This window comes from Alternaria conjuncta (genome assembly GCF_024043145.1).
Source record: "Alternaria conjuncta strain BMP 0040 chromosome Unknown scaffold_9, whole genome shotgun sequence".
NCBI lineage: Eukaryota > Fungi > Ascomycota > Dothideomycetes > Pleosporales > Pleosporaceae > Alternaria > Alternaria conjuncta.
The window spans coordinates 583589-609458 of NW_026250098.1; the positions used below are offsets into that span (position 1 = coordinate 583589).

The 25870-nt window shown below is 53.1% G+C and overlaps 10 protein-coding genes across 10 annotated transcripts; 4 read left to right on the forward strand and 6 right to left on the reverse strand.

The window, feature by feature from the left end:
- Positions 1-1691: 1691 nt before the first annotated feature.
- RPL33A (60S ribosomal protein L33A) lies at positions 1692-2121 on the reverse strand (the record flags this gene model as incomplete). Its single annotated transcript, XM_051470891.1, has 3 exons — positions 1692-1789; positions 1842-2045; positions 2097-2121. The coding sequence occupies 3 exons, from the start codon at positions 2119-2121 to the stop codon at positions 1692-1694; spliced, it is 327 nt and encodes a 108-aa protein (XP_051325101.1).
- Positions 2122-2862: 741 nt separating this feature from the next.
- Positions 2863-5313, reverse strand: J4E85_006656 (uncharacterized protein; the record flags this gene model as incomplete). The annotated part of the gene is made up of 1 exon (XM_051470892.1): positions 2863-5313. One exon carries the CDS (start codon positions 5311-5313, stop codon positions 2863-2865), a length of 2451 nt encoding a protein of 816 aa, XP_051325102.1.
- A 326-nt stretch (positions 5314-5639) lies between these two features.
- Positions 5640-6896, forward strand: VMA6 (H(+)-transporting V0 sector ATPase subunit d; the record flags this gene model as incomplete). The annotated part of the gene is made up of 4 exons (XM_051470893.1): positions 5640-5671; positions 5725-5813; positions 5867-6759; positions 6813-6896. 4 exons carry the CDS (start codon positions 5640-5642, stop codon positions 6894-6896), a joined length of 1098 nt encoding a protein of 365 aa, XP_051325103.1.
- Positions 6897-7553: 657 nt separating this feature from the next.
- Positions 7554-8026, forward strand: J4E85_006658 (uncharacterized protein; the record flags this gene model as incomplete). Its single annotated transcript, XM_051470894.1, has 3 exons — positions 7554-7752; positions 7806-7930; positions 7991-8026. The coding sequence occupies 3 exons, from the start codon at positions 7554-7556 to the stop codon at positions 8024-8026; spliced, it is 360 nt and encodes a 119-aa protein (XP_051325104.1).
- Positions 8027-15233: 7207 nt separating this feature from the next.
- On the forward strand, positions 15234-15822 carry J4E85_006659 (uncharacterized protein; the record flags this gene model as incomplete). Its single annotated transcript, XM_051470895.1, has 2 exons — positions 15234-15335; positions 15388-15822. The coding sequence occupies 2 exons, from the start codon at positions 15234-15236 to the stop codon at positions 15820-15822; spliced, it is 537 nt and encodes a 178-aa protein (XP_051325105.1).
- A 1334-nt stretch (positions 15823-17156) lies between these two features.
- Positions 17157-19549, forward strand: J4E85_006660 (uncharacterized protein; the record flags this gene model as incomplete). Its single annotated transcript, XM_051470896.1, has 5 exons — positions 17157-17279; positions 17336-17405; positions 17456-17577; positions 17625-19369; positions 19420-19549. The coding sequence occupies 5 exons, from the start codon at positions 17157-17159 to the stop codon at positions 19547-19549; spliced, it is 2190 nt and encodes a 729-aa protein (XP_051325106.1).
- A 402-nt stretch (positions 19550-19951) lies between these two features.
- Positions 19952-20332, reverse strand: J4E85_006661 (uncharacterized protein; the record flags this gene model as incomplete). The annotated part of the gene is made up of 1 exon (XM_051470897.1): positions 19952-20332. One exon carries the CDS (start codon positions 20330-20332, stop codon positions 19952-19954), a length of 381 nt encoding a protein of 126 aa, XP_051325107.1.
- Positions 20333-20498: 166 nt separating this feature from the next.
- Positions 20499-21713, reverse strand: J4E85_006662 (uncharacterized protein; the record flags this gene model as incomplete). Its single annotated transcript, XM_051470898.1, has 3 exons — positions 20499-21146; positions 21245-21451; positions 21579-21713. 3 exons carry the CDS (start codon positions 21711-21713, stop codon positions 20499-20501), a joined length of 990 nt encoding a protein of 329 aa, XP_051325108.1.
- Positions 21714-22468: 755 nt separating this feature from the next.
- Positions 22469-23037, reverse strand: MBF1 (multiprotein-bridging factor 1; the record flags this gene model as incomplete). The annotated part of the gene is made up of 2 exons (XM_051470899.1): positions 22469-22780; positions 22876-23037. 2 exons carry the CDS (start codon positions 23035-23037, stop codon positions 22469-22471), a joined length of 474 nt encoding a protein of 157 aa, XP_051325109.1.
- A 953-nt stretch (positions 23038-23990) lies between these two features.
- On the reverse strand, positions 23991-25217 carry TIF34 (translation initiation factor eIF3 subunit; the record flags this gene model as incomplete). Its single annotated transcript, XM_051470900.1, has 5 exons — positions 23991-24427; positions 24479-24952; positions 25006-25027; positions 25076-25114; positions 25173-25217. The coding sequence occupies 5 exons, from the start codon at positions 25215-25217 to the stop codon at positions 23991-23993; spliced, it is 1017 nt and encodes a 338-aa protein (XP_051325110.1).
- Positions 25218-25870: the final 653 nt, after the last annotated feature.

Below are 25870 nucleotides of genomic sequence, written 5' to 3' on the forward strand. Positions count from 1 at the left end.
ACAGCCATGCGGCGCTGAAGTTCGAAACGACGGTACCAGAGAGTAAGCAAGAATGTTGCTGCTGGAAAGAAGCCAGACTGCGAATGTAAGCAAGTGTTCTCAGCTTGAACCAAGATGCTGGGGACCTACCTCTGTTACACCCAAGAAGAATCTTCCAGCGAGCAGACCACCATAACTGGACGTGAGTCCCATCAATGTCATGACGAGACCCCAGCAAAACATGAGGATCGCCATCCAATGACTTGGTCGCATCATCTTGAGCACGATGTTGCTGGGTACTTCGAGAATTGTGTACGGAACGAAGAATAGAGTAACGGCAGTGTTGTACTGAATACCGTTCATCTTAAGGTCTTCCGTCATGCCAGCAATCTTCGCGTTACCGACTACAACACGTTAGCAATTCGTTCTAATGTATCTCTCAGAAATGAATATGTTCAGACGTACTGTTACTCCGGTCGATAAACGCAACAAGATAGAGGAGCGAAAGCATAGGAACAAGTCTCATGTCAACCTTCCTCAAAACGCGCGCTGCCTCCTTCTCCTCCAGTTCGACATTTTGCGCTTCAAGCTCGCCAGTTCCGGAGGAGTTCGAGATCTTCTCCGCGACATTCTCAGCCCGCTGGTGCTCAGTAGAGAGCTTGCCGTGATCGAACGTTGTCGCCATCGTGTGAATATTGCACCGCGTCTGCTTCAATGCAAAGGCGGGTGAGGAGGCTGGCTGGGCAATGCACGATTGCATCCCCATGGGCAACCCCTACCCTTTAAAGCATCTCGGTAGAATGCAAAGCCCGACATCATCCATCTCAACGGCATACCTTCTTCGGCAGCGTTACCCACTTACATGCATGCCTTGCCTCCCGTCAGCGCAATCGAGCCTCTTGTGTGGAGGCGGGTAGAAAGCATCTTGGCTTCTGGGGTAGCAAGCGGCGCTTTTGCGGGGTAGTCTGGAGGGATCATCATGCGCGGCGTCGGCACGTGCTGCACGATCTGCATGTCGCTGTGACGTATGGTTCGACCATCTGTCAACCGGCACAGCGTTTACTGGAGATGTGCAGGGGCACATTTGCCGATCTCAGAAGCCGCGGTGTCGGTGTGGCCTTCTTGAAGGGCCGGTGGTGGTTTTCGATGCGAGGTGCGTGCTGGGCGGTTGTCGGATGGGTGCCGTCGGCGATAGACCGAGGAAAAAGAAAGTCCGGTCGGTGGCAGCACCGCTCGCAATGCGCTTCTTGAGTTTACACTTGATGACAGCATCGCCTTGCTACGAAAATGTAGGTCTTCTCATGTCTCTTTTAAGACCATATGAGTTAGATTCCACGATGCCTGTCCGACGTTTGGTGCCAGCCTTGATGGTGCTGTTCTTATCAAAAGAGCCGTGGATGAATATAGGAAGGCCCGCCGAGGACGTGTTACCCGTAAACCTTCACAGCACAGACACCAATCCCCAGCCTCGCTCCACAGTTGCCGTCACTCTTGCTCTTCGACTAGGGAATACAACTCTATTGTGGTCTCCGACGATGAATGATCATACGAAGTTTCGCGCCCAGTATTGAACCTCCAAAGGTTGTATACAATACAATGGACATGGTATATAACCTTGCAGACAAACTCCCACCCTGGCTATTGACCATTCCCGAAATCGCCCAAACGCCGTCCCAATGCTCCTGAAAACCCGTCTCTATGTCCAACAGCTCTCAAACCGAGCTGGGATACATCATAACCCGAAGACTCGCACCGAACGACTTTGGTGGGAGGTTGTTCTGGAAAGATGCGCGAACAACACCAGAGTTGCCTGTTCTTGAATCAATATTTTTTCTTTCGCAAGTCTGACAAGCTGTACGAACCATGTGTCCTGCGGATCTTGCCCCAGATCACACGAGGACCTTCTTCTTTGCTGCTGGCAACGCGGTAGACGTATGCGACGCGCTTGCCGAGATACCACTGCGCGTCTTGCGTGCTGTCGACGCCTTCAAGCGCGAGGAGGCTCACGTTGGGGTTTGTGTTGCGTTTGCCGCGCTGGTAGCTGACATGGCGGGCTTTGACGTATACTGCACAAACTATTACTACGTGCACAACGGCGTGAAACTGCTGTTACTTACGGCGGTGGCTCTTTTCTGAAGACATCGCAATTTTTACAATTGTTTGCTTATCGTCAGAATGTGAGTTTTGGTCGATTGGTGTGCGCTCGGTAGACTGCTTACCTAACTTATATGGGTCTTCGAAGTTCAGACGGCGTGTGGTAATAATGTAGGCACCTACTGCAGCGATCGACGGCTGACGGTTAGTTGCCTAATTTGGACTATCATCACGAACAGAGCGCAGCAACATCTAACCTCCCCGCTGAGTTCAGACTACGGCAACCACGAATGTAACGACTTTGACAGCTTTGATGTCAATCCGAGGTCGCGAATACCTTAAGTAGTTTCGACTCCTTCCTGCCGCCTGTTGTCAACTCACATCATCACATCTTCCTCGCTTCATCACTTCACGGGTGACAGTGTTCAGGGATGTACGTTTCTCAGTCGATATTAAAGCTATTCAAACAAGCAACTATTGGAACAAGAAACCAACGCAACTACTAGGCTAAAACGTGCGCCTAGTTTTCGACCATACAACGGCCGAGGGGTATACAGCTTTCGTCAATCATCCGTGTTTATGACCCTGGAGAACGCCAACAAGAAATGCATCTTCCAACCCACGAGAGGTCGTATACTTGCGAAAACCAACGCACAGCTATGCAAACACGAGAAAAAAAGCAATACAATAAAGAAGAATGCCCACAGGCAAGGAATTTGATTCCGGCTGATCAATTTCGATTCGTGTGAAGGTGAGGAACGCCGAAACAATGCAGTATAAACAATTTCTTTACGACGAGGAGGTAGGGCTTGGCTCCTCCTCATCTGACTCGTAGGTGAGGGTGGGCGCTTGCCATTCGACATTGAACTTCTGCTGGTACTCGTGGCTGTTGATGATATCTTCGAATTCAGCTTGACATTCGTCATCAAGTTCGATAATCTCCGCCCCTGGCATGTCGTCGAACATGGACGATGCGGACGTTGCCATTTGTGCAGGAGTAGCGGCAAGAAGTGACACGTTGCCAGCTTCCGATAAAATGCTTGGTGATGGGTAGGTTGCCTCGCGGAGACGGGAAGGCTTAGCAGGTGTGTGCTTCATGAGTCTCTGGCGCTGGCGCTCAATCTCATCTCCAGGCTGCTGGCGGGTAGGAGTTGGGGGCGCTTCGGGCACATCAGACGCTTCATCCGTAGATCCGCCTGGCAGGGGAGCATGCGCAGGAACGGGGGCTGGTGGGGGTGGTTGGGTCCAGATAGGAGTAGCTTCAGCGTCAGCGCTCTCGCTGCCCATTGTAGAGTCTTCTTCATCAGAATCATCATCGGGGACGCTGAAAGAGCCCATGCCTGGGTTATGGGAGTGGGTGTTCTCCTTGGTTGCGCTTTTCAGGACCTCACGATCGTTCTCTCGGATCTGTGCCGCGGTGTCGTGTCCTTGTAGTTCGCTAAAGATGTTACCGCCGGTGTTGTGCGAGATGGAGTTGCTGAACATGGGTGATGGGTCGATTGAGCGACGAGGATGGAAGTCACGGAGTGAAGCGGACTGGCCATGGCTGTTGTAAAGCTTTGGTGAAGTGCGCGCGCCGTTGCTGGCGGCGAACTGCTCGTCGATGGTAGGAACTTCGTCGTCGCCCGTGGTGAATTCGTGAGTCTTCTTGTGCTTCTTAGCGGTGTGCTCTTCTTCTTCAGCCACGATATCGAGATAGACAGCCCAGACTGGTACAACATCGTCATCATCCAGATCACCAAGCGGGTCGCCGAAGCCAGTCTCCCAAGGCTTAGCTGAGGGAAAATTCGACAGCTCCTTGCACAGAACGTCCTTCTGGAGACGCGCACGCTTCTCGCTGAAAGCAGGATCGTTCTTCAATTCAGGAATGACCTGCTTGGCCCACTCCTCTGCCTTGTGCCTGTCCTTGCGGTCGACGCCCTTGAGCAGTAGTTTCAGCAGTGTGTTCATGGGCGCACGCCTCTTGTTCGGTGTCTTGACGCGCTCGCCAACAGGTGTAGGAGGGAGGGAGAGGGTCTCGGTGATTGTGTTCTGGGGTGGTAGAGGCTTCGTAACGGTGGGCGATGCGACTTCGGGGGTTGGCGGGGGCTTGGGGGTCGAGGAGAAAAGTCGGGATTTGATAGCAGAGAATGACCTGCTGAAGATGTTGGATGGTGTTGCGACGGGGCGGTTGGGCGTTGCTGTGACATCCTCGAAGGTTCTCTTAGCAGACGGCTGTTGTGGTGAAGGTTCCATGGCGACGTCATTGTCTGAGAATGTTTCACTGTCATTGCTTGAGGGCTCAACGCGCCTGGTCTCTTTGGCAGAGCTCTCGATCTTGTGGAGGAGCGCAAGGGCTTCCTCGTTGCCATTCACAAACACACCATGTGCCGGAGATGACTCGCTGATTGCTACTAGTTCACTGTCGAATTCTGCGTAACTGACGTTAGCCGGAGTACCGTAGCTAATGTGTGGAATATTCTCTAGTCGCGTGATTTCCATGCGCAGACGCAGGTTCTCGTTCTCGTAGAGGAACATCTGCTGATCTTTCTGCCACATCATCTCCACGAGATTCTGGATGCGAGCCTCCTGGTTTGTGACACGCTCGCGGAGATGATCAATCTCCCTCTCTTGGTGTTCGTACTTCTCCTTGCGGAGCTCGTTGTCGATTTCTTCCTCTGAAGGGGTGTAACTATGGGGAAGATGGTGCTTACTTTTTGTGAAGAAGGCGCCCATGCCATCTTCATTCTCGGCTTCGGCCTCGTCTTCGGCGCTCTCGATGGCCTTGGCCGCCGCCAGTTTTGCGGCCACTGCCTTTCGTTTCTCACTGGTGACTTTTTGGCGGGCTGTGCCGCGTCCTTGCTTGGCGGGCTTCGTCTGTTCCAGGCTGCGCTGCGGCGAAGCCTCCACGCCTGCCTCTTTCAGCGCCTGGCGACCGGCTCTGGTGAGCTTCTTGGCGACAACAGGCGCTTGCGTCGCGGTCTTGGTTGTTGATGATGTGGTGGTTGTTGTGGTGACGGCGGAAGCGACGTTTGCGCGTGACGTAGCGCGACCCTTGGTGACTGTCTGCTGCGACTCTGTCACGGTCTGCGACTCGACTTTGGCGGCGGCAGCCTTGGGCTTGCGACCGGGCCTCTTCTTGGGGGCAGCCTCTGGCGCAGGCGATGCCGACTGTGAGCTTTGCCTGGAGGCGGGCTGCGAGGACTCGGTGGCCGCTGTCGCTGCAGTGCGACGCGTTGAGCGCCGTGTAGTAGCTGACATGGTACTGCGAGCGAGGTCAGTAGGAGCGGTGCGCAACAGCAGCGGGGACGTACGAGGCAGTTGCGATGGAATTGCCAATAAGCAGTGAATGATCTGATGACAGATGCAGCTGCGAAGGTGTGTTGGGATGGTTGCGTTGTCGGGGTGCGTTGGCAAGGGAAGTTGCGATGGAGTTAAGAAAGTTGTACATGCACCTCCGGCCATTGGGGCTAGCGCGTAAACACCCCAGCACCATCGAGGCAGGCGCGACACGGGCCACGCCTTGGCATGACGACCAAGCTGGAGCTCTTTGCCTGCGACGGTCGACAGCAGCCAGCATCAGCATCATGGAGGGCCTTTACTACAACGTCAAATACGGGTATGATACACGCGTTCGTCGTCGCTTCATTCATATCTGACGTCTCTCTACAGTTACATCGAGGGCATCGTGCGCGGTTACCGCAATGCACTGCTCACCAGCCAGAACTACAGCAACTTGACCCAGTGCGAAACCATCGACGGTACATCGCATCCCGTCGCTACTGCCTCTGGAACCGCTCTAACAATGCTACAGATGTCAAGCTGCAGCTCTCGCCCGCGTACGGTGACTTCCTCAACAACTTGCCCCCGAACCCGTCCACGTCTGCGCTCGCCGCGAAGACCACCGACAAGCTCGTGGCCGAGTTCCGCTATCTCCAGGCCAACGCCACCGGCTCGCTCTCCAAGTTTATGGAATACCTCACGTATGGATACATGATCGACAATGTCGCGCTGCTGATTACGGGTACTCTGCACGAGAGAGATACGCGCGAGTTGTTGGAAAGGTGTCACCCGCTCGGCTGGTTCGAGACCATGCCGGTGCTGTGCGTGGCGACCAACATCGAGGAACTATACAACTCCGTCCTGATTGAGACGCCGCTCGCGCCCTACTTCAAGGGCTCGCTCAGCCATCAGGATCTCGACGAACTCAACATTGAGATTATCCGCAACACCCTGTACAAGAACTACCTCGAGGACTTCCATCAGTGGATCAACTCTTGCCCAGACATTGCCGGAACACCGACTGCAGATGTCATGTCGGAGGTTTTGGAGTTCGAGGCCGACCGCAGGAGCATCAACATCTCCCTTAACTCGTTCGGTACCGAGCTGTCCAAGGCAGACAGGAAGAAGCTTTACCCAGGCTTCGGCAAGCTATACCCGGAGGGAACCACAATGCTCTCGAGAGCGGACGACGTAGAGGGTGTGCGAATCGCTGTTGAGAGTGTTGCCGACTACAAAATGTTCTTTGACCAGACCGGCCTCAGTGGAGGTGGCGGTGGTGTGGGCAACATGGCCGGTGGTGTCGGTGGTGAGACGAGGAGTCTCGAGGATCTCTTTTACCAGAAAGAAATGGAGATCTCGAAGCTTGCATTCACTCACCAGTTCACTCACGCCATTGTGTACGCATGGGTGAAGCTGCGCGAGCAGGTATGTTGTGGATTCCATCATGAAGAGAATACAATGACTGACATGATACGCAGGAAATCCGGAACATCACATGGATAGCCGAGTGCATCGCGCAGAACCAAAAGGAGCGCATTGGTAACTACATCAGCGTCTTCTGAGTGCGCGCATCATTGTAGTAATAGCATGTTTGGGTCCAACTATGGAATGGCTTGGGTGGCGTTAGGGTGCGATTCGTATATCCAACTTTGTTAGATTGTACATCTCTGCATGTGTGTTCTCCGTCTCCGTCTTCATCTCCTGTCTGGTGTCAATACGTCTGGCCATGCTTTCGACGTCTCAAGCCCGCCTCTGGCTGTTACCACTACGATTGTCCATGCGCAGTGACTCGTCACCGTATGCAAATTTTCAGAAGCAAGGGAATGAAGATTCCGCTGTGTCGACAGTGACCTCGGAGCACGAAATGAATGGGAAGAGTGTTAGGAGATCGGGATCAGGATCAGAGTGAAGTCGGAGGCTAGTCTCTATACCTGGGTCTTGGCACGTCACCGTGGGAAGGAGCACCGCACCTTCTCAGCGCGACAGAATCTGCCGGGCGTGAATCGGACGAACATCACATCTGGCCTTGCCGGTGCTGAATCCGCACCTGCCATCTGAGCGCCCTTCAACGCCCTCGCACGCATGACCTTCGATTTCCACCTACTGCTTCCTTATTGCATCCCGAACCATCTGATTCCCACCGCTCACACACTAGCTTTACATCATCACACTGTCGCCCTTGGCACCTCCTCACTCTCTACCGCACCTGCCCAGCAACGATGGCAGCCGAATCACGCGCGGCACTCGAGCTCGCCGGACGACTGCATAACGAGACCAAGGAATTCACTCACCCAACAACGGCTACAGTTGTCCACGAGAGTAAAGGAATCGAGGGAACATGCGCAGCCGTCTCGCATATCCTGGACACTCCCATCACTCTGACCCAAATTAACGTCAACGCCATAAAAGCCAGCCTTGGTATGTCAAATGCATGCTTGAAGTGCGTGCACTAACGGCTCGAGCAGACTCAGATAGGACTGCCTTGATCAATACGACCAGTTGTCTGGACAGAACGCGAGCTTCACTGGAAAGCATGGCCGCTGAACTCAAATCCAAGTGGGCGGTGGCCGATGCTGCTGGTACAGGCTTGCCCACGGTGCAATCGCATCAAGTTGAACAGCCTGGTGACGAGCAAACTGATCCGGATGGACAACAGGTATGTCGCCAAGCATTGCTCCGCTTGCAAAAGTAACATCTTGTAGAACACAGTCAAGAATCCTGCCGCTGCCTCGACGCTGTCCAGAGCCGGTGTTTTTCGCCCGTGGAGTACGTTCGCGATAGTTTTTTATTTTCTTCTTTTCAAATGTCATGTTCAGTCGCATACGAGGACGATGAGGTATGCGTAGCGGAGACATATGACTGATGATGGTCAGTCTCTAGTGTCGTTGTGAGAGCCTGAGTTGAGTCTTGCAGCATACAGTATATATTGAAGCGATGAAATCTTTAAACCAGATCTACGCAGAAGTCATGATGATACATTAAGTTTAAGATGGCTATAGAAGAAATGCTACCTGTTTCTCTAGCTTCTGCTGTGTCACTACGGCAGTTCTGACATCAGATTTTCGTAGCCTCGTGCCGGCTCAAGCTGTCTATCTCCAAACCACAAAAGGCTCAAGCAGTCTACACAAACTCTTTGACAAGTCAGCAGCCTATATAACGCACATACTCGGCATGAATCAGTCTGTGATGTTCTATAGGAAATCAGACTGTCAAATTATCATACATCATGTTGGGCATGTTGCGCTCAGCACTCAAATGTCACTGTGAAGTCAGTCATGCTATCAATGAATTGCTGTCGTGATAGTTTGTTTGTTGCTTGAAACTCGCTAATCACGTAGTACACGGTTTGTCTATAGGTCGCAAACGAACCTTCACATATAACTGTGTCGCACTACAAGCCAGCACCCTCACCATTATTTGATCATCAACATCAATATGTCCACACTAGATCGCGACCCAACCTGGACCACCACGGAACTAGAAACATACTATGATTCTTTGCTCGACATCCACAAAGCCCTGAAGGATCACCACGGTTGTCAAGAGGTTCTTTGCGAGCATTACAGGAAGGATCGCGATAGACTGTTCAGTGAATCCATGGCATTCCTGGTCCGTATGGTAGAACATTCGCGAAAGTTTCTTGAGGAAATCGAGGGAATGATAACGACAATTTGTGGAGACGATCCACCTACCCAAGGGGATGCTCCAGCAGGAGATGTTAGTCACGAGGACGGTCAAGGCTCTACTTAGATCGAAGCGAGACAAGCGGAACGACGATGCAGGTGACAGCGACAAGCAGCATGCAAGCAGCCGCGACGTATCTACAGTAGGAGGTTCAACGAGGCATAGTCTCACGATAGCAGATAGTCCTAGTCAATCTCAGCCATCCTCTTCCCAATTCGAAACTCCAGTTACCGAATGAGGCCCGCAATCACCTTTACCGAAGTGCAGCCATAGTCGAAGTTTAGATACGAGCTTCGTAAAGGAGGTGTAGCGACAGTTTACTGCAGGGAGAAATTACGGTGTGTGGTGGTGACCCCAAAAAGTAAATTGGCGTGAAGCCTCGCAGAGTGTAAGAAGCAAGTCCATAGTCTCTCACGCAAGGTTATTCGATCGACGTGTTCGCTTATAGAGCTAGCTCGTTCGAGAGGCACAAGCTCGCTTTGGGGTAAATGGTGTTGGAGGGTCTGCTGGAGTTGGTGTGGACCCTAAGTGACCGAAAAGGAAAGAAAGGGCGAGTGTGTGTGTGCGTCATGGCGCTAAGAGGTTGATCATATCTGGGCAGTCACGACAGTGCATGCACTTTGCTCATCCTCATTCAGACTGATGCAACGCGTGTTCACCGCTTGCGCAATACAGACGTGACTGGATCCGCGTTAGTATCCCTTGGGTCTTTGTAGATCTCGTTGACTACGTGTGTAACTGCAGAGTCTGAATCGACACTATCGTTTACCCTTCTCGCATACAGAAACATCCTTTTTCATTCCTCGAAGCGAAGTCGGCATGACGAGTACCCTCCATCATTTGGCGGATACATTTTCTCCGATGAAAAAATAATCAGGGTGGGTGAGGAAAGACGCTGTGGCACTGGTACTGCCGAACCAAAATGCTGAGCCACCATCAGTTACCGCTTTACAAAACGAATGTCAAACGGCCAGCTAAGATCCGGACCTAGGCAATGGCACCAGCCATCGTGTCGCCTGTATGCGATAGCCTGCTGTTGTTGAGAGAGGTAGGCGTGTTGAGAACTTCAAGGCCACCTTCGCTTCTAGCACACTGCACGGCTCGCCCACATAGCCTTCGTCACACTCATATGTGCGCTCGCATCTATGCCGAATAGCCTCACCACATCACTATCGCCTTCGCCTGTGTACTAATGTTCTCCGAATCAAACACCACACGATGTTCAGCTTCCGTGTACCAGTCTTCGCATTGCGAGCCATGTACCTAGATTCAGGTCCTTTCTCGTTGCTTGTCGGAACAGCAACGTGGAAACAGCTCAACATAAACCACGAGCTGAAGAGAAATTAGTGGTAGCGACTCACCCCCACGGTCCAGCTAGATGTCAAAACACCAAAATCCTAAATATGGCCAACTTCATTCGCTCGCCAAAGCGCACAGTACCATGTGTTCTGGACAGCTGCAAAAATAAAGACAACCAGTGCAAGAGCCCCCTTCAAGCCTAGACCATCGCGTTACCCCGAATTAAACGTTTTACCCTGAATCTACGGATGAAAAAAGAACAAGTACATGGCTTCTAACGGGGAAGCAGGAGGACAGTGCGAGGTAAGTCGTTCGCAGCGAATGTTTCGGAAGGCGAAACAGCTGGAAGTTCAGCTTCAGGGTCTTTAACATTTTTTGTTCCGATCTGTAATCCTAAATGTGCTAAGGCCGAGATCGAGCGAATGTGAAAGCAAAGCCGCGTCAACCTTTCTCGTCAGCGATGAGAGCAAGTATACTTATGAAACAGACGACCACGCAGACAACACTCAGACCTTGATCACTGGTATCATCGTGGCCTTAGCATAAAGTTTACCCTCAATAACCCTTACCAACAGACCTACCATTCCTCAACCGACGATCACCAACCCTCGGTACCATGCGTCCTCGACTGGGTCCCCATTCCTCTCCCCAATCCTTGCGCCGATACCACTCCGCGACCTCAAACATGCAGTCCAACATGCCGAGTCTCGCCATGCATCCCTGGTCCCTCTTCCCTCGCTTACATTCCAAACTCTCCTCGCAACACGCACCACTCTTCACCGTCTTCCATGTACACTAGCCCTTCGGGTACGTGGCCAGGACCTGAGCATGCGCCACGGCCTAGGAAGATGACCAGGGCGCCTGTCGAGTATCCCAGAATAGACCGATTTGGTAGGATAGACAAGGGGAAGGGAAGGATGGTGCGGAATGAGGGCTGGGTTCGTGGCAGGCCTTTCGGGATTGAGTTGGTGCCGGCGAGGAAGATGGAGGGGCCGCATATGATGAATCATACTAGTCAAGGTAAGAGTTGGAGTCAAGACGCTGCGTAAGTGATACCTCTTGGCTGTACTGTGGTACCAGACACTGATATGCGCATAGTGAGAAGAGGCGACGAGGTCGTCCCCATGCTAGCGCACCTACAACCCGAGCGTCTAGTATGGACACAGATGGGCGAGAGCGTGGTGATCTCAGCACTGCTACTGCTTCTGTCAAGAGCGAACCACAAACACAACCACAACCAAGTCTCTCTTCTGCAGGAGAGCAGATGCAGCGAAAGCACATGATGGAGCTTGAGGAAGAGGAACACCAAGAAAGGAAGAAAGCGAGGATAAAGAAGATCAAGTCAGCGTGTACTCGCGTCATTAGAGGAATCTTGCGTAGGTGAGCGAAATCATATCGCTGTGTCACAGTGTTGGTAGATGTGGCGTGAGGATTGTCTGCCGGCTAAACGTCAACCTTGCTTGCTCCATAAGCGGGCGTGATCGTGAGAGTCACTCCACATAATACCACCATAACGCCATCTCGCAGACCTCTCGAGAATCAGCAGGACTGCGTAACGATAGAGCTATTCCTCTCCGAAAGGAATGTATAAATTTCCCTTCCATACGACACATCTCTTGTCATCAATACAACGACAGTTTACCGAACACCCATTACATCACCAAAGACACCTCTACCGCTCTCACAAGCAAGACCTGGATAAGATGCAACACCACTTCCACATCCCGCACCCGCACTTACACATGCGCGTACCGCATCTGCATGTGAAACAGCATCTAGATAGGTGGCTGGCAGATGTCGCTGAAGTCTACGGCCGTGCTGCTTGACAAAGAAGCTGAAAATGACGGCAATGACCGAGGCAGGCATGTAACAAGCAAATCACAAAGGTACCTGCGCTCCATCCTAACATCTCGAGATAGCCACGAAATGAGAGCTGAAAGGTCCTGGTTTGAAGTTGAGCGAGAACCCGCGTGTTGAGTTGATGTTCTCAGGATATCCCGGGCAGACAGACACGACAGGCAATCTAGATCTATACCCATGTCAGCTCTAGACTCCATATTTGCAATTGTAACGACCAGCTTCACTTTGACCTTGTTTTGTCTTCTCGCCATGCCTTCTCTCGCGATTTCAAACGCGCGCACAAGACACCGATCTCAGTGAGGAAAGATGAGGAAGTCACGATCGAACGCATCACATCCAGACCTAACCCACCATCTAGGCCCTCCCTCAAAAGGGCAGTTACTGAAAGGAGAAACCTTGGAAGAGAGAGAGAAGGAAAAAAGGTCCGAAGAAGCTTCCGCATCCAGACTGCCGAAGAAAGGTGGGCGACAAAAGAACAAGTCTCACCGAGACGAGTTGCGATAGGGCGGTGGCTGTCCAGGTGGTTACAGTAGCCATGCGCCACGTCTCTGCTGTGTACTTTTTCGTTCCTTTGTGACCAGGCATCTTCCGGTCGATCCACCCTGCACTGTGACGCCCCATCATCGGGCAGAAAACAACATGCAGCAGGCAGCGGTAGAAGAGCCGAAACATATATAAAGTCGCACAAATCTCCACCTGCGCCCCTCTAAAGGGGCGACGAACGACTGCCCTTTGTAGACTAAAGGTACGACGTCACACATAGATTTGCGCTACGCCGGTGGATCTGGCCGGCGACCAAGCGGGCGGGTAAAATGCACAGGGCTGCTATTCTCATCTCGAACAGATCAGGATAGCGATTCGCGATATTGTAGTATTGAACCGGGGGTGGAATCCTGCCATATCCACTTTCCACTCGTCGGCGATCTACTGTGGAAGAGTCACCACAGTTGGGCCGCGGAGTTGGGTCGATCCGGACGGGGGTGTCGAGTCATTTGACATGGGCAAATCGCGATCTTGAACATGGGAGTTTATGAAGCTTCTCGATAATCGTTCATACGAGGATGTTAGGTCGCCGGCCTGCTGGATTGCGACTGGGGTGCGAAAGGGCGGGAACGTCATTGGACTGGGGTTTGCTGATTTGGAAATGATGCCTGACGGTTCGGCGAGGCTTCGTATAGTGCAGGCCGTGGTGTTCGCACCGCATTCCCCAGAAGGCAACTCCAAGATGTGAGGCAGCAGGGTACAGAGCACAGAGGCATCGTGAGGTCATGTTGCGAATGCGAATCGGGCAGAATACATCATGACGATGATGTTGGGCCGCTGTTGCAGTGCGCAGGCGCGATGGATGCTGCAGAGCGGGTCTATTCAGGAAAGGGAAGGTGTCGTGTGTTTGCACAGCTGTTCTACCAAGGTCCCGAGACAAGTGAGACGAGCGTTGGTGTTGATGTCTCATAAACGTTGCTGTCATACCTGTCTCTCGCACAAGGCTGCATTAGTCCCGAACGCGAGGTACACAGCCAAATGGGTGCCTGGTTCGCGGGAGGGGAGATCAGATCAGATTGCGTAACTGGACCCAGCGCCCAGGACAAAGGGCTTATTCGTTCGGTCGCGTTCCGGAGCGACGAGCGGCCGTGTATCTACAGCAACTGTCGGCCTCTCAGGTGGGACATGGTGGGCGCCAGCCACAGCGAAGACGTCCTGCGCGCTAGTCAATCTGGGCAGGGGGCATCTCTGGCTAGCTGAGGATGTCGCGGACACCGAAGTCGTGGCGCCTGATTAGAAGATGGTGAACTCAACGTTGGATAGCGATGAAAGTCCACATGGTCTATTGCCTGTCTATTGCCTTGGACAGAGGGTTGCGATACTTTGACGGACACGTCGCGTCGTGTGTTGGCGATGATGATGGGATAATGTGACCATGAATAAGGTGACGCTTGGCAATGATCGCCAGGCAGCATGCGAGTGCAGATTGGTGGAGGGCCCTGCCGCAGGGCGGCCCAGAAGTTTGTTCCTGCGTCGCATCCCGATCAGGCATCGCACCACGACTTCCATGCATCTTCTCAGGAACAGGCTTTCCGCATCACAGGTCACGATCTCGACATGGTTGCGAATCCATCGTTCGGCGCATGGGGCGCGCCGCGCTAGGCAGTTTGGTGCTTTTTGCAACAGCTGTCAAATACTCATCTCACCGCCCTTGGCGTCTCGAAACATGCAGTTAGCTCTGCGTCCGTGAGGTGAGGGGCATACGTCCTCCCAGGCCCGTTGTCCTACGATGACAGGCAGGCGGTGAGATTGGGCCAGAGGCTGTTGTTGTTTCGAAATGCTGAACGTGCCCAGCGGCCAGATGCCCACTGTGCTTTTGGTTACAGAGTCTCTCGCTTACCTACTCCAGATTGAGACGTTGCGCTATCTACGTCAGGTGAGCTGTCAACTCTAGCCTCTATGCCGGCGTGAGGGCTGCATGCTTGCGAGTATAGAAGATTGACAGCAGACTGCGACGAAGGAGCGGCTGAGGCGTCTGGTGTGCATCCCAAAGCGTGGCTGATCGGCGCACGCGATAGAATGCAGCAAGAGGGGTTGAGGCTTGAATTATGCCACGTCTGCCGCTTGCGATAGGTCCACTATACGAAGGCGCCATGCCTCTAGAGATTGTGGAGTTTGTGCATGGCTGAACAGCCAGCCCCTTGGCTCAGTACACTAGGATCTGCCATGGGGCCCCTGCGCAGACGGCAACTAAAAGCAACGAACGCTGATCTGGTCTGAGCGTGAGAGGTGACGGAAACGGTAGAGCCGCAGCCATGTACCACGTTTTTGGGCGCGATCCCTGGAGTCAATCGGCGAGCGCGGCGCTATGGCGCATGCTGGGGTGGATGCCGTCCTGATTGCTGGCTAGGATACCAAGTGACGCTCGGTATATAACACTTGAGCGCCCTAGCCTTTTGGTTCAGTCAAACTCAAAGTCCAACAGAGCAGCAACTACCAGCCTTACATCAAGACCCTCGACCCCCAATACAATCAAAAGCACCCATCGGAACATTCCAACACCACCAGCCAACATGTATCAAAACCTTGGACGCACACCCAACTGGGACACTTGCTTCAAGCAAGTCCAACTCACTGAGGAGAACCTACAACTACACACCGCTACACACAAGAAGGTGTGTCTTGACTCGAGAACAGTTCATCGGTTCACTGCTAACGATGTCAAAGGTTGACAGCGCTTGTCAAATGGATGACCAACTCTACTACCGATACGATGGTGACTTCGCCGAGTCAGACGACGGCAACGTGGAAACCCAAAGAGAGACCATCGCCTTGAGGAGAGCCGCGTCACTGGAGGTGTTGAAGGCGTACGGTGGATGCTTCGCTTCCGGCTTCCTCGCTCTTCAAGAACCCCTCCCATCACGACCAAAATCGAAGCTCAGGTCATACGAGAGCGCGTACAGCGTCGACATGTCAAGAACCGCCTCAAACGCCACATCACTCGAGACGGCGTCAACTAGCTGGAGCAGCAACGTCGACACGCCACGACCAGACTCATCAACTCTGGGCGTACCCGTGCAAGAAATGGAGAAGGGATCAAAGTGGAGCTGGAGAGGCATGAGGAGAAGCCGAAAGCAGGCAGCAAAGAAGCTCGAAGTCTAAAAAAGTCATCTATTACCGTCGACCAGCTGGTCTTGCATTTTATTTGTCTACTTGCGTGTTAGCGAAGGCGTTGGGGTTTACGGATACCATTCAAGACTGCGCAACCATCTCTTTTGTCACGATGCCAATGGCCGAACTACTCAAAATTCTACGAAAAAGCACGACTTTGTAGTGTATAATGTATATATCACAAAAAGACAGACTCGACGAGTCGTTTGACAACCCCCACACTCTCCTACCTTGCAACTTGTGTGCTTGTGCAGTGCTTCTGGTAGGCATCCGAAGACCGGCCGGCGTGCAGACGGCCGAGCTTGGAGAGCCGGAAGTGAACATCAGACGGAAAAAGTCGCACGTTGGATGAGATTCGGAGACGGCCATGAGCAGATGCAGCGCAGGTCGACGGACATCTAGATCTGCTGACCTGATGGGGTAATATTAGGCGACAGCCTCAGCTGGCTCCCGAGCTATGAGTAAGAGGGAGAGTAAGTTCTGTTCGGAGGTCACGATGGAGTTGCGGGTGTAGTGCGGACTGCTGGCTCCCGTGGGGGAAGGCCTGCAGGCTGACGGACACGCAGCGCCTGACCCCGGCAACCGAGCCAGTAACAGCAGGCGCGTCGCTCGAGGAAGGTGCGTCCGGAGTTAGGCAGGAGAAAAACAAAGGCGCCGCACACAAGGCATTGAAGCTCAACAGATGAGATTCGAAACACGCGGATTGTCGAACGAGGACATCGTGCCATGACGTACTGGTGGGGCACTATGATGAGGCGGCAGAGGTCGGCGCGCGCGTGCAAGTCGCGATGGTGATGAGGAGGAAGAAGTACCCCAGGGGTTCAGGGCAGCACGGGGCCTTTTGGCAGTCTTCGCTCAGCATCATCATGCCGCCTGGCTGTCGCATTGATAGCAGTCACGCCGCCTGCGTCTGGCACGATGCAGCTGCTTCACCGCCTGGTCTGTCATTGCCTATCGTGATAGCAGACCCACCACTGACGCCTGCTGCTATGCCCTCTGCTGCCATCGGCGGACCTGCCGGCCTTGCAGCGCTCAAAACTGCTACCTTCGCCCGTTGCATATCCATCTTTTCCCTCCAGTCCTACGCTGCACCCGCCACCTAGACTAGCACTACCAGCATATCGTCGTGTGACCGCCGCCCGCCGTTCCCTAGATTCTGAAGCATCTTGATACAAAGGTGCCGCCCCACCCCCACCCTCGCCGTCAACCACCCTCGTAGCTAACGCTGGCCAGTACCTACGCCATACATAGCACATCTTCACCACCACAACACCCACTACCACCACACTCCTTGACTGGTGTCGTCGCCCCACCGCCCCCGTAGCATGAGCTCGCAATCTTCCAAGCCCCGCCGAACCTCGACTGTTCTCGACCCGTACGCTGCACCGCACGTCTACTATGGCGAGAGTCACTCGAAGAAGCATGCCAGAGCCAGGACCTACTCAGCCGTGAGTCCCGCGCTCCTTCCTGCGTCTAATGTCATGACGAGACTAATTGAGTGCAGAACGTAGACAATTCCACGCGTAATGCTCCATTGGCCGAGGGCGCCATTGCTGGTCGTCGCATCAGTCACGGTACGTACCTTGCACCGCACCCACGCCGCGCCATTGGCTGACAAGACCAGATGAAATCTCCCTGCAGCCTCGCCGCTTCAAGATAAACGTCGAGGAGACGCTCCACCAGCTTCTCACCCGCGAAGATTCCGACGGCAACTACCAGATCACAATCGACGACAAGGGTCCGAAGGTACGATGCTCTGCAGTTACACGGGGAGCATGGCTGACAATACACAGACCATTTCCCTTGGTACGCTCGGCTCCAATGCCTTCAAGAAGCACGACGTCCGCGGCACCTACATGCTCTCGAACCTGCTCCAGGAGCTCACCCTCGCCAAAGACTACGGCCGCAAGACCATCGTGCTCGACGAATCGCGATTGAACGAGAACCCCGTAAACCGCCTGAGCCGCCTCATCCAGTTCTCCTTCTGGGACGGCCTCACCCGCCGCATCGATGGCTCCAACATTGCGAAGGTCGGTGTCGACCCCAAGGACTGGACAGACGACCCACGGCCGCGTATATACATTCCTCAGGGCGCGCCTGAGCAGCACGAGTACTACACCCGCATTGCTCGTGAACACCCCGAAATGCGTCTCGACGTCGTCTGGCTGGACAAGGACTGCGACAACGACGATTACGTGCGCGACTTGAACAAGGCACCCGGCCTGCTCGCCATTGCCATGGAGGAATGGATAGATCCAGAGACGAAAAAGAAGGACCTGAGAGGCCTGCCTTTCGTCGTCCCTGGAGGCCGTTTCAACGAGCTGTACGGATGGGACAGCTACATGGAGTCGCTTGGTCTCCTCGTCAACGATCGCGTCGACCTGGTCAAGTCCATGGTCATTCACTTCTGCTTCTGCATCAAGCACTACAACAAGATTCTCAACGCGAACCGTACATACTACCTCTGCCGATCCCAGCCACCCTTCCTCACCGACATGACTCTGCGATGCTACGAACGCATCAAGCACGAGCCTGACTCCAAAGAATTCCTGCGCAACGGTATCCTTGCTGCCATCAAGGAATACCACTCGGTTTGGATGAGCGCGCCGCGCTTAGACCCTGTCACTGGACTCACCAGGTACCGACCTGGCGGAAGAGGTGTGCCACCCGAGACGGAGGCCAGCCATTTCCACCAAGTCTTGATGCCGTATGCCGACAAGCATGGTATGACATTTAAGGAATTCGTCGATGCATACAACAACGGAAAGGTCAACGAGCCTGAGCTTGATGATTATTTCCTACATGACCGCGCTGTGCGTGAATCCGGCCACGATACCTCCTACCGTCTGGAGAGGGTCGCAGCAGACCTCGCCGTCGTTGACGTCAATGCGCTGCTCTACAAGTACGAAGTCGACATTGGTCGATGCATTCGCAACCATTTCAACGACAAGCTCGAAATCCCAGAGGGATTCCGCACTGGCGACATGAAGCCTGGTCATATTGAGACTTCTTCCACATGGGAGCGCCGCGCTAGAAAACGCCGCGTTAATGTGGACAAGTATCTCTGGGACGAGGAGGCAGGCATGTACTTCGATTATAACACGGTCAAACAACAACGCACCGGTTACGAGAGTGCCACTACTTTCTGGCCCATGTGGTCCGGTCTCGCCACTCCGCGTCAAGCTAGCATTCTTGTCGAGAAGGCTTTGCCTAAGCTGGAAGCCTTCGGAGGACTTGTTTCGGGTACAGAGAAGTCGCGCGGCAAAACTGGACTTGACCGCCCCAACCGTCAGTGGGATTATCCATTCGGTTGGGCGCCGCAGCAGATGCTTGCCTGGGTCGGTATGCAGCGATACGGCTACGATGCGGAAGCCCAGCGTCTGGCCTACCGCTGGCTCTTCATGGTCACCAAGGCATTTGTTGACTTCAACGGCGTTGTCGTTGAGAAGTACGATGTCACAAGGAAGATTGATCCTCACAAGGTTGAGGCCGAATACGGTAACCAAGGCAGCGACTTCAAGGGTGTTCCTCGTGAAGGGTATGTTTCTTCTCACATCAGTTTACTAGTTCATGGCTAACATGTCACAGCTTCGGATGGGTCAACGCAAGTTACATCTACGGTCTCACGCTCCTCAGCGCACACCAGCGTCGTGCTCTCGGTGCTTTGACCGATTGGGACAGCTACGCCAAAGCCATGGAGGACCTTGGCATGATGTAAAACGACTCCTGCTTACTTTGTTACGACTTCACGAGATGCATCTGCATGAGATGTTGGGTCTGCTTCGTTGTTCGTATTAGAGGCGCAGTGGAAAATGAACCCGGGTTGCGTTCATGAGGGTTGTCAGCGAGTCTGTATAGGGATGGGGTGGACATATCAGCACAGCACGTGTATTGTTTGCAGAAAGCGAAACTGATGAGACTTTTCGGTACGGTACCAGGAGTCGATCTCGGCACGATGGCCTAAGCTATACCTATGATCAAATGAAACACATCATTAACTGTCCATTGTCTTGCTTGGCTTTACCAGTAAGGTTTCATTTCATTTCACGTCTGCTTGAGAATTACAGTACTCAACAGGAAAGTATTCGAGGTCCCCATTTGCATCGTCTCGCTTTCCCATTTAGAGGTTGACGTCGTTATCGATGTATGGGTCATGCACCTTATTCGATGACTCGCTCTGCGCCTTGCTCTCCTTCTGCTCCTCAAGCTTGGCGTCATACTTCTTCTGAAGCTCCTGTAGCGAAGTCTCAAGCTCGGCAATCCTCTTCTTATCCTCTTCACTCTTGTCATCATCAAGGGGCATGTAATGACCAGAGTACGCGTTCCAGAGGATGTCGTACTTTATCTTGAGTTGGTCGAACGTCCAGGAGGGGTCTCGTTTGATAGGCGGAGTGGTGGACATTGTCTGCTGCTGATAAATCGGTAGATGGTAGTTGACGAGATCGGGATATGCGAGCAGACTGTGCTCTTTATGCGCTTTCGCTGATATTTGTGCTATCATGGCAAGCGAAGTACGTCGTGAATTACACGCATGACATAGCAAACCGTGAACAATCGATTCGGTTGTGATGAGGTTATCAAATTAGACTACCCTACACGTCGCCAATCACAGTATAGGATTGCCGATCCTCTCATTCCCCAATCTGCTTTAGAGTCCCTCTCTGGTCTTACTCAGGCGGTCCATCGCACAATGGCGGCGAAGCACTAGGTTCCTTAGGCGGCACTTCCCTCTTTCCCTCCACCCTCTCCGCCTTGACAAAAACCGGGATAACACCACCCGTCTCAAGCGCAAACGCCCTGTGCCCAAGCACCTCAAGCATACTGCCAATCGCCCCCGAGTGACTAGTAAAACTCAACCACACATTCTCATCGGAAGCGAAAACATCGTCCAGAAACGTGGCTAGGCGGTACCGTCTTGCAGATCGCGGCTCCCTATATCCAGCTTCCCAGAGGAGATCTTCGTTTGAGAATCCGGGTTCGAAAGTGAGAGGTGGGTCCGTGAAAGTGGCCTTGATGTGCGCGGCTGTGCTGCGGCGATCGCATGTGTGTACGCCGAGGGCTTCGCGGACGAGTTCTTTGATGAAGGGTTCGTAAGGGCGTGATTCGGGAAGAGGAAGGGACTTGAAACTCAGGTTTGCTGTTTCGATTGTGCGGGTTAAGGGCGAGACGTAGTATGTTTGTGGGGGTGGAATGCCGAGGGGCAGTTGTTCGGCCCATAGCTTGTTCACGGCGAGAGCTTGGTCTTGGCCTACGGTGGTGAGGTTTGCGTCGGCCCAGGTTATGCCGTCGTAGCCGTCGAGGGCGGCGTAGTAACACTTGTTGTATATGTTAGCATTTCAGCTCTTCCATAAAGGGTACTCGGGGAGGTATATCTCCTGAGGAGAGACAGTGCTGGGAGGCGGATCAAACTTACATCCCAAGCTTTCGTCCCATACTTCGTCTCTGCGACGTTATGCCAACCCTGACCATGACGACCCAGAAAGAGTACTTTGTAACTCTCACCCTCTTTCTTCGCAGCTTCCAGACTGGCCAAATATTTCTCAAGACGCTTCCATTGCTGTTCGTCGCTGTCATCTTCTTCCGGGTAGGAACGGTCGATCAGACCAAAGTTTTGCGTCTTCTAGTAGGGATGTTAGCCAGCTTCTTCGGATCCCAGATTGAGGGGACGTGAATGAATGGATGGAATGACTCAATCCCGCAATTACGTAGTTGCGTGTGAAGCTTGGAGGAGAAGGAATTGAACGTACGAAATCAAAACTCTTGTCATCAGTCTCGTCTTCACTCTGCATGAAAACGCCCTTTTGCACCGTGTACTTGAAGTGGTAGTCCAACGCCGGCTCTGCCGGGACAGGAACCGTGGATGTGTGATCTGTGGTACTCATGTTGAAGTAGAACAAGAAGATGAGCAGGATAGAGAGAAAGACGATTGGTCTGGGAGAGGTTAGCGCAGGCACTCTCGTGGGAACGTGCGCTGGTGAAGTTGGAAGGCGCAGTAGGGCTAGGATGGGTACGTTGTTTACATGGGGATGCCGACACCACAAATCTTTGTTTTGTGCGAGTATGAGGGTATGAGCATTATACGGGAGGATCGCAGGCTATCATGTTGTTGCTGTGCTGTGAAGATAGGCGGCGGGCTGTCGATTGTAACGGTGAGTCGCTAGCTAGCACGAGCCAATCATGTAATTGGGCCGCATCACGATATACATGTCGGTGCACATGTCGGTGCACTCAAATCTGTCTAGCATCGGGGTCTAAGGGGTGGAGATTCGCTCGCCGCATAGGAGAATACAAGCGGAGGATTTAATGCGATGCTGCGCATCATGTAGCTTCGATGACGTCAATTGCATGTTCGGAGGCAACGTATTGCGTGCGCGTAAATCGTAGTTTTATCTAGTTTCTACAGCTGCTCAATGAGACTGAGCTACAAAGCCCGCGCAGTACAGGCTAGGCCGTAGCTATCGTACGCTGTCCACCATTGTGGTATTCTACCGTGATGTCCATCAAACGCCCATCCCAAGCCCGCTAATTCAGAAGAGACTTATCGCAGCCGAAGCCGACTTTTAGAAGCGGAATGCATCGCAAAATCGCAACCTGAGTGTGTACTTGCGCCCGGTCTGCGACCTTAGCAATGACCCGCTCATTTCTTCTTCGGGAACTTGGGCTGCCCCATCTTGTCACCCCGTAGGATGACGTTGAGCACGCGCTCCATGTTTCCTAGCAGCTTCTGGTCTGGTGTTGCTGTGCCGCGCTCAAAGTCTGCGATGATGGTGGGTGTGCTGTTGCACTTTGTAGCCAGATCCTTTTGCGTCATAGTTGTGCCCTTGTCGTTCTTTGCCTCGGAGCGCGCCTTAGCGATGGCTTGGCCGACGGCGATACCAACGGTCTTGGGCTTGACGATGTCATCGGAACGGTCGACTTTGGTGAGGCGCTGGCCTTCTGACGAAGCTCCCTGTGGCTGGTCGGTCAGTATTGTTTTGAGTGAACTTAAGGCAATCACGAAGAACCAAGTTTTAGAACCAAGTTGGACGTGTAAGGAGTACTCACGGCGTTGGCAGATGCGAACTTCTTTTCTGTGGCGACGATACCGCCGCTACGTTGGGCAGCGTTCAGAGCTGACTTGCCCTTGACTACGGTTTCGCGGGGTCCGGCAGCGCCACCACGAGTGCGGCTACCGATCTTGGTAACGGAGTTCCAGTCGTCAGACATCTTGAATGTGGTGTTGAAGAGTAGAGGCTGAGGTTGTGGTTGTCGGGTGCGGAAGGCTGAGTTGGGCGCAGATGTGGGGTGTCCTCTTGAAATGGGTGATTGTTCGTCGATGGATTTGTCAGTCGGCGAACGTGGAAGAGAGAAAATGTAATGTGGATGTGAAGGGCTTTGTAGTAGAGAGGATCGAGCTTTTGCTTATGTAGAGGCCCAAAGAGCAATGTGTGACCGCGATGAGTCGGAGCGGCAGGTGAGGTCACCGCCACGCGCTAAACTCGCTTAGGACAGGGTCTCTCGAAGCTTCCACGATCGCTTCAGCCCTTCAATGTTCTTCCGCCCTTCTTTCACCGAACAATCACGACATTCAATGTTCGTTTGCAATCGCTAATACGAGCGCACTCATTGTGTGTCACAACTCATCGTTGCTAGCTACCAGTCATTGAAGTCAGCCGCTGTGTTTGGATTATAGGTCGTTGACAAATATTTTTCTTTCGCGTCTCACATTGCGCTCGACGGAGTGAGCAGCATCGACGCGTCTTTATCCCTTGGTACTCTGTGTACCTACAACCTCTTCAGTATACGTCGTCCTTCCTTCTCGATGATGGACTCGTTTGTCAAAAGCAGGAAGATCAGCTACCAACCCGCTCCAAGCCCTTTGCTTGTACTTTTGACCGAATGCTTGGGTGTCTGCTCCTTATGGGCAGGCGCTGGTGCTTGGGGCGGGACATATATAAATTACAATGGAAATGTGCATCAGGATATTGCTTGAAGTTTTCATTGATGAGGTACATGTGCTCAGGCGCTTAGATGAAGTGTCTATGTGTGCCCTGATCGCTCATGAACTTTTGACAAACGCTCGTCTAATCTTGACAAGCACCCAACCCGACCGCCGGAACGCCATTGCATGCATGCAGCCATATCGAACCATATCAACCATTCTTCGTGAGGTCATACTATTACAAGTTCGACTGCGACTGCGCGACCTCCCGCTCAACCTCGTACATGAAGTCAAAGTATGGCTTGTCGAAGTGGTGCACACGCACGTAACCGTCCTCTCCTCCACTGCAGTAGCTGGTTCCTTGTGGGTGTACGGCGACGTAGTTGAGGGGACCGAAGTGACCACGCACACGACCAATCTCCTCCATGAAAATCTTGTGGTAGAAACGGGCCTCGAACTTTCCTTGACGTGCCGAGGTTGTGGTGACATCCATGGCTGCTTGTCCTCCACCAAGAATTACGTAGTCCTTTACGGGTGTGATCGCGGCGGAGTTGAGGGGTGTGTCGGCAACGTATGATTTGAGGACGTTGAGCTCTTCGACGTCGACGAGCTTCGCGGTCTTGTCCTTGCTGGCGGTTATGAAGTAAGTTCGGTCGGGAGCCCATTGGATGTCGGCTGCACATTGTTAGCTTCCATTCCAGCCAAAGAGGTGTGCATGACACTCACTGATTTGCATGTCTGGCTCATGAACGTCGTAGTTGGAGCTGAGCAGCTCTCCAGTCTTGCCATCCCACTGGGTTATTGAGCCGTCCTCGTGTCCACTGATGATGTACTTTGCGAGGTATGAGAAGCCAGCGACTGTCGCCTTGGACTCGTCGCATACGATCCTGAGCAGCTGCTCGTCCGACTGTTGCGCTTCCGGGTCGGGGTTGATGGGGTAGACGCAGATGGTGGAGAGATGTCCTGATCGCTTCTCGGTGACACCAAGAAGCTGTCTGCCGTCGGGCGAGAACTCGCAGCGCTTGATACTGGTGTTGAATTCCCAGGTGTGAAGAAGCTTGCCCGTCTGCACATGCCATAACCTCATGGTGTTGTCTGCTCCACCGGTAGCCAGTAGCTCAGAGGATGGGTTTACGTCGACCGTCCATAGCGCTCCCTGATGTCCGTGGTATGTTCCGATTCGCTCGCCGTTGTGTGAGTCTGCATCGCATCAGCTTCTATTCGCATTCCTCTTGTACAGGTTGTTTACTAACACCAGGCGCAAACGACGTGGTCCTACAAAAATCAGATTCCGCGCATCAGAAGACCGGGAGGAAAACGTACCTTGGATACAGAGAAAATGATATCTCCATCTGCGTTGTACTGTATGCCATTAGTTTCCTCGTCCCTCATCCTACGCACGGCGCATGCGAACCTTGACTTGCGTGAGCGCACGCTCGTGACCGGAGAGAAGAATGGGCCTCATGTTTGTGATGGGTGTGTGGAGGCGGGGTGGTGTGTCGGCTTATATGTGGCGGGCGGCGTCTCGAAATTTGGGTGACTCTTGTGCATATCGACGTTCAGCGGGCGAAGTGGGCTGCTTGGCGCTAGCCGACTAGCGGCTTTGTCCCGCAACCATAGATGAACGCCGTGCTGAACATCATCTCTCCGCATTGACTCAGCTGTTCATTACGAAAGCCTAGTGACTATACATTTTGGGTTGGGACTATTGGTAGGGTCCATGTCCGGCTCAACGATGCTTCCTGGGGTGACTCACAGCAGACCATCTCCGCCTCCATGTATTCCGATATCAGCAAGGGGTTAGCTGTGTTATGTACCAAGACACAGCCTGGTGACTCATAGCGTGAACGGTTCGTAAGTTGGTAAGATGTTTTCGTTTCTTGGTAATTGAGCTGGTAAATCTGATTTTGGTGAATCTCGTCAGCTCTTCACGACTCTCGATTTCAGAGTCATTACATCCGTTTCTGTTCGGATTACTCCAGCGTTCTAATGACTTCTTTGTAACTCTATAACAACGTATAGGATGGAGACTAGCGCGCCTTCCCCGTGCCCCCAGTATTCTGAAGCTCTCATCTCCTCAAAATCACCATCGATACTCTCTCGAGAAATACTTGTATC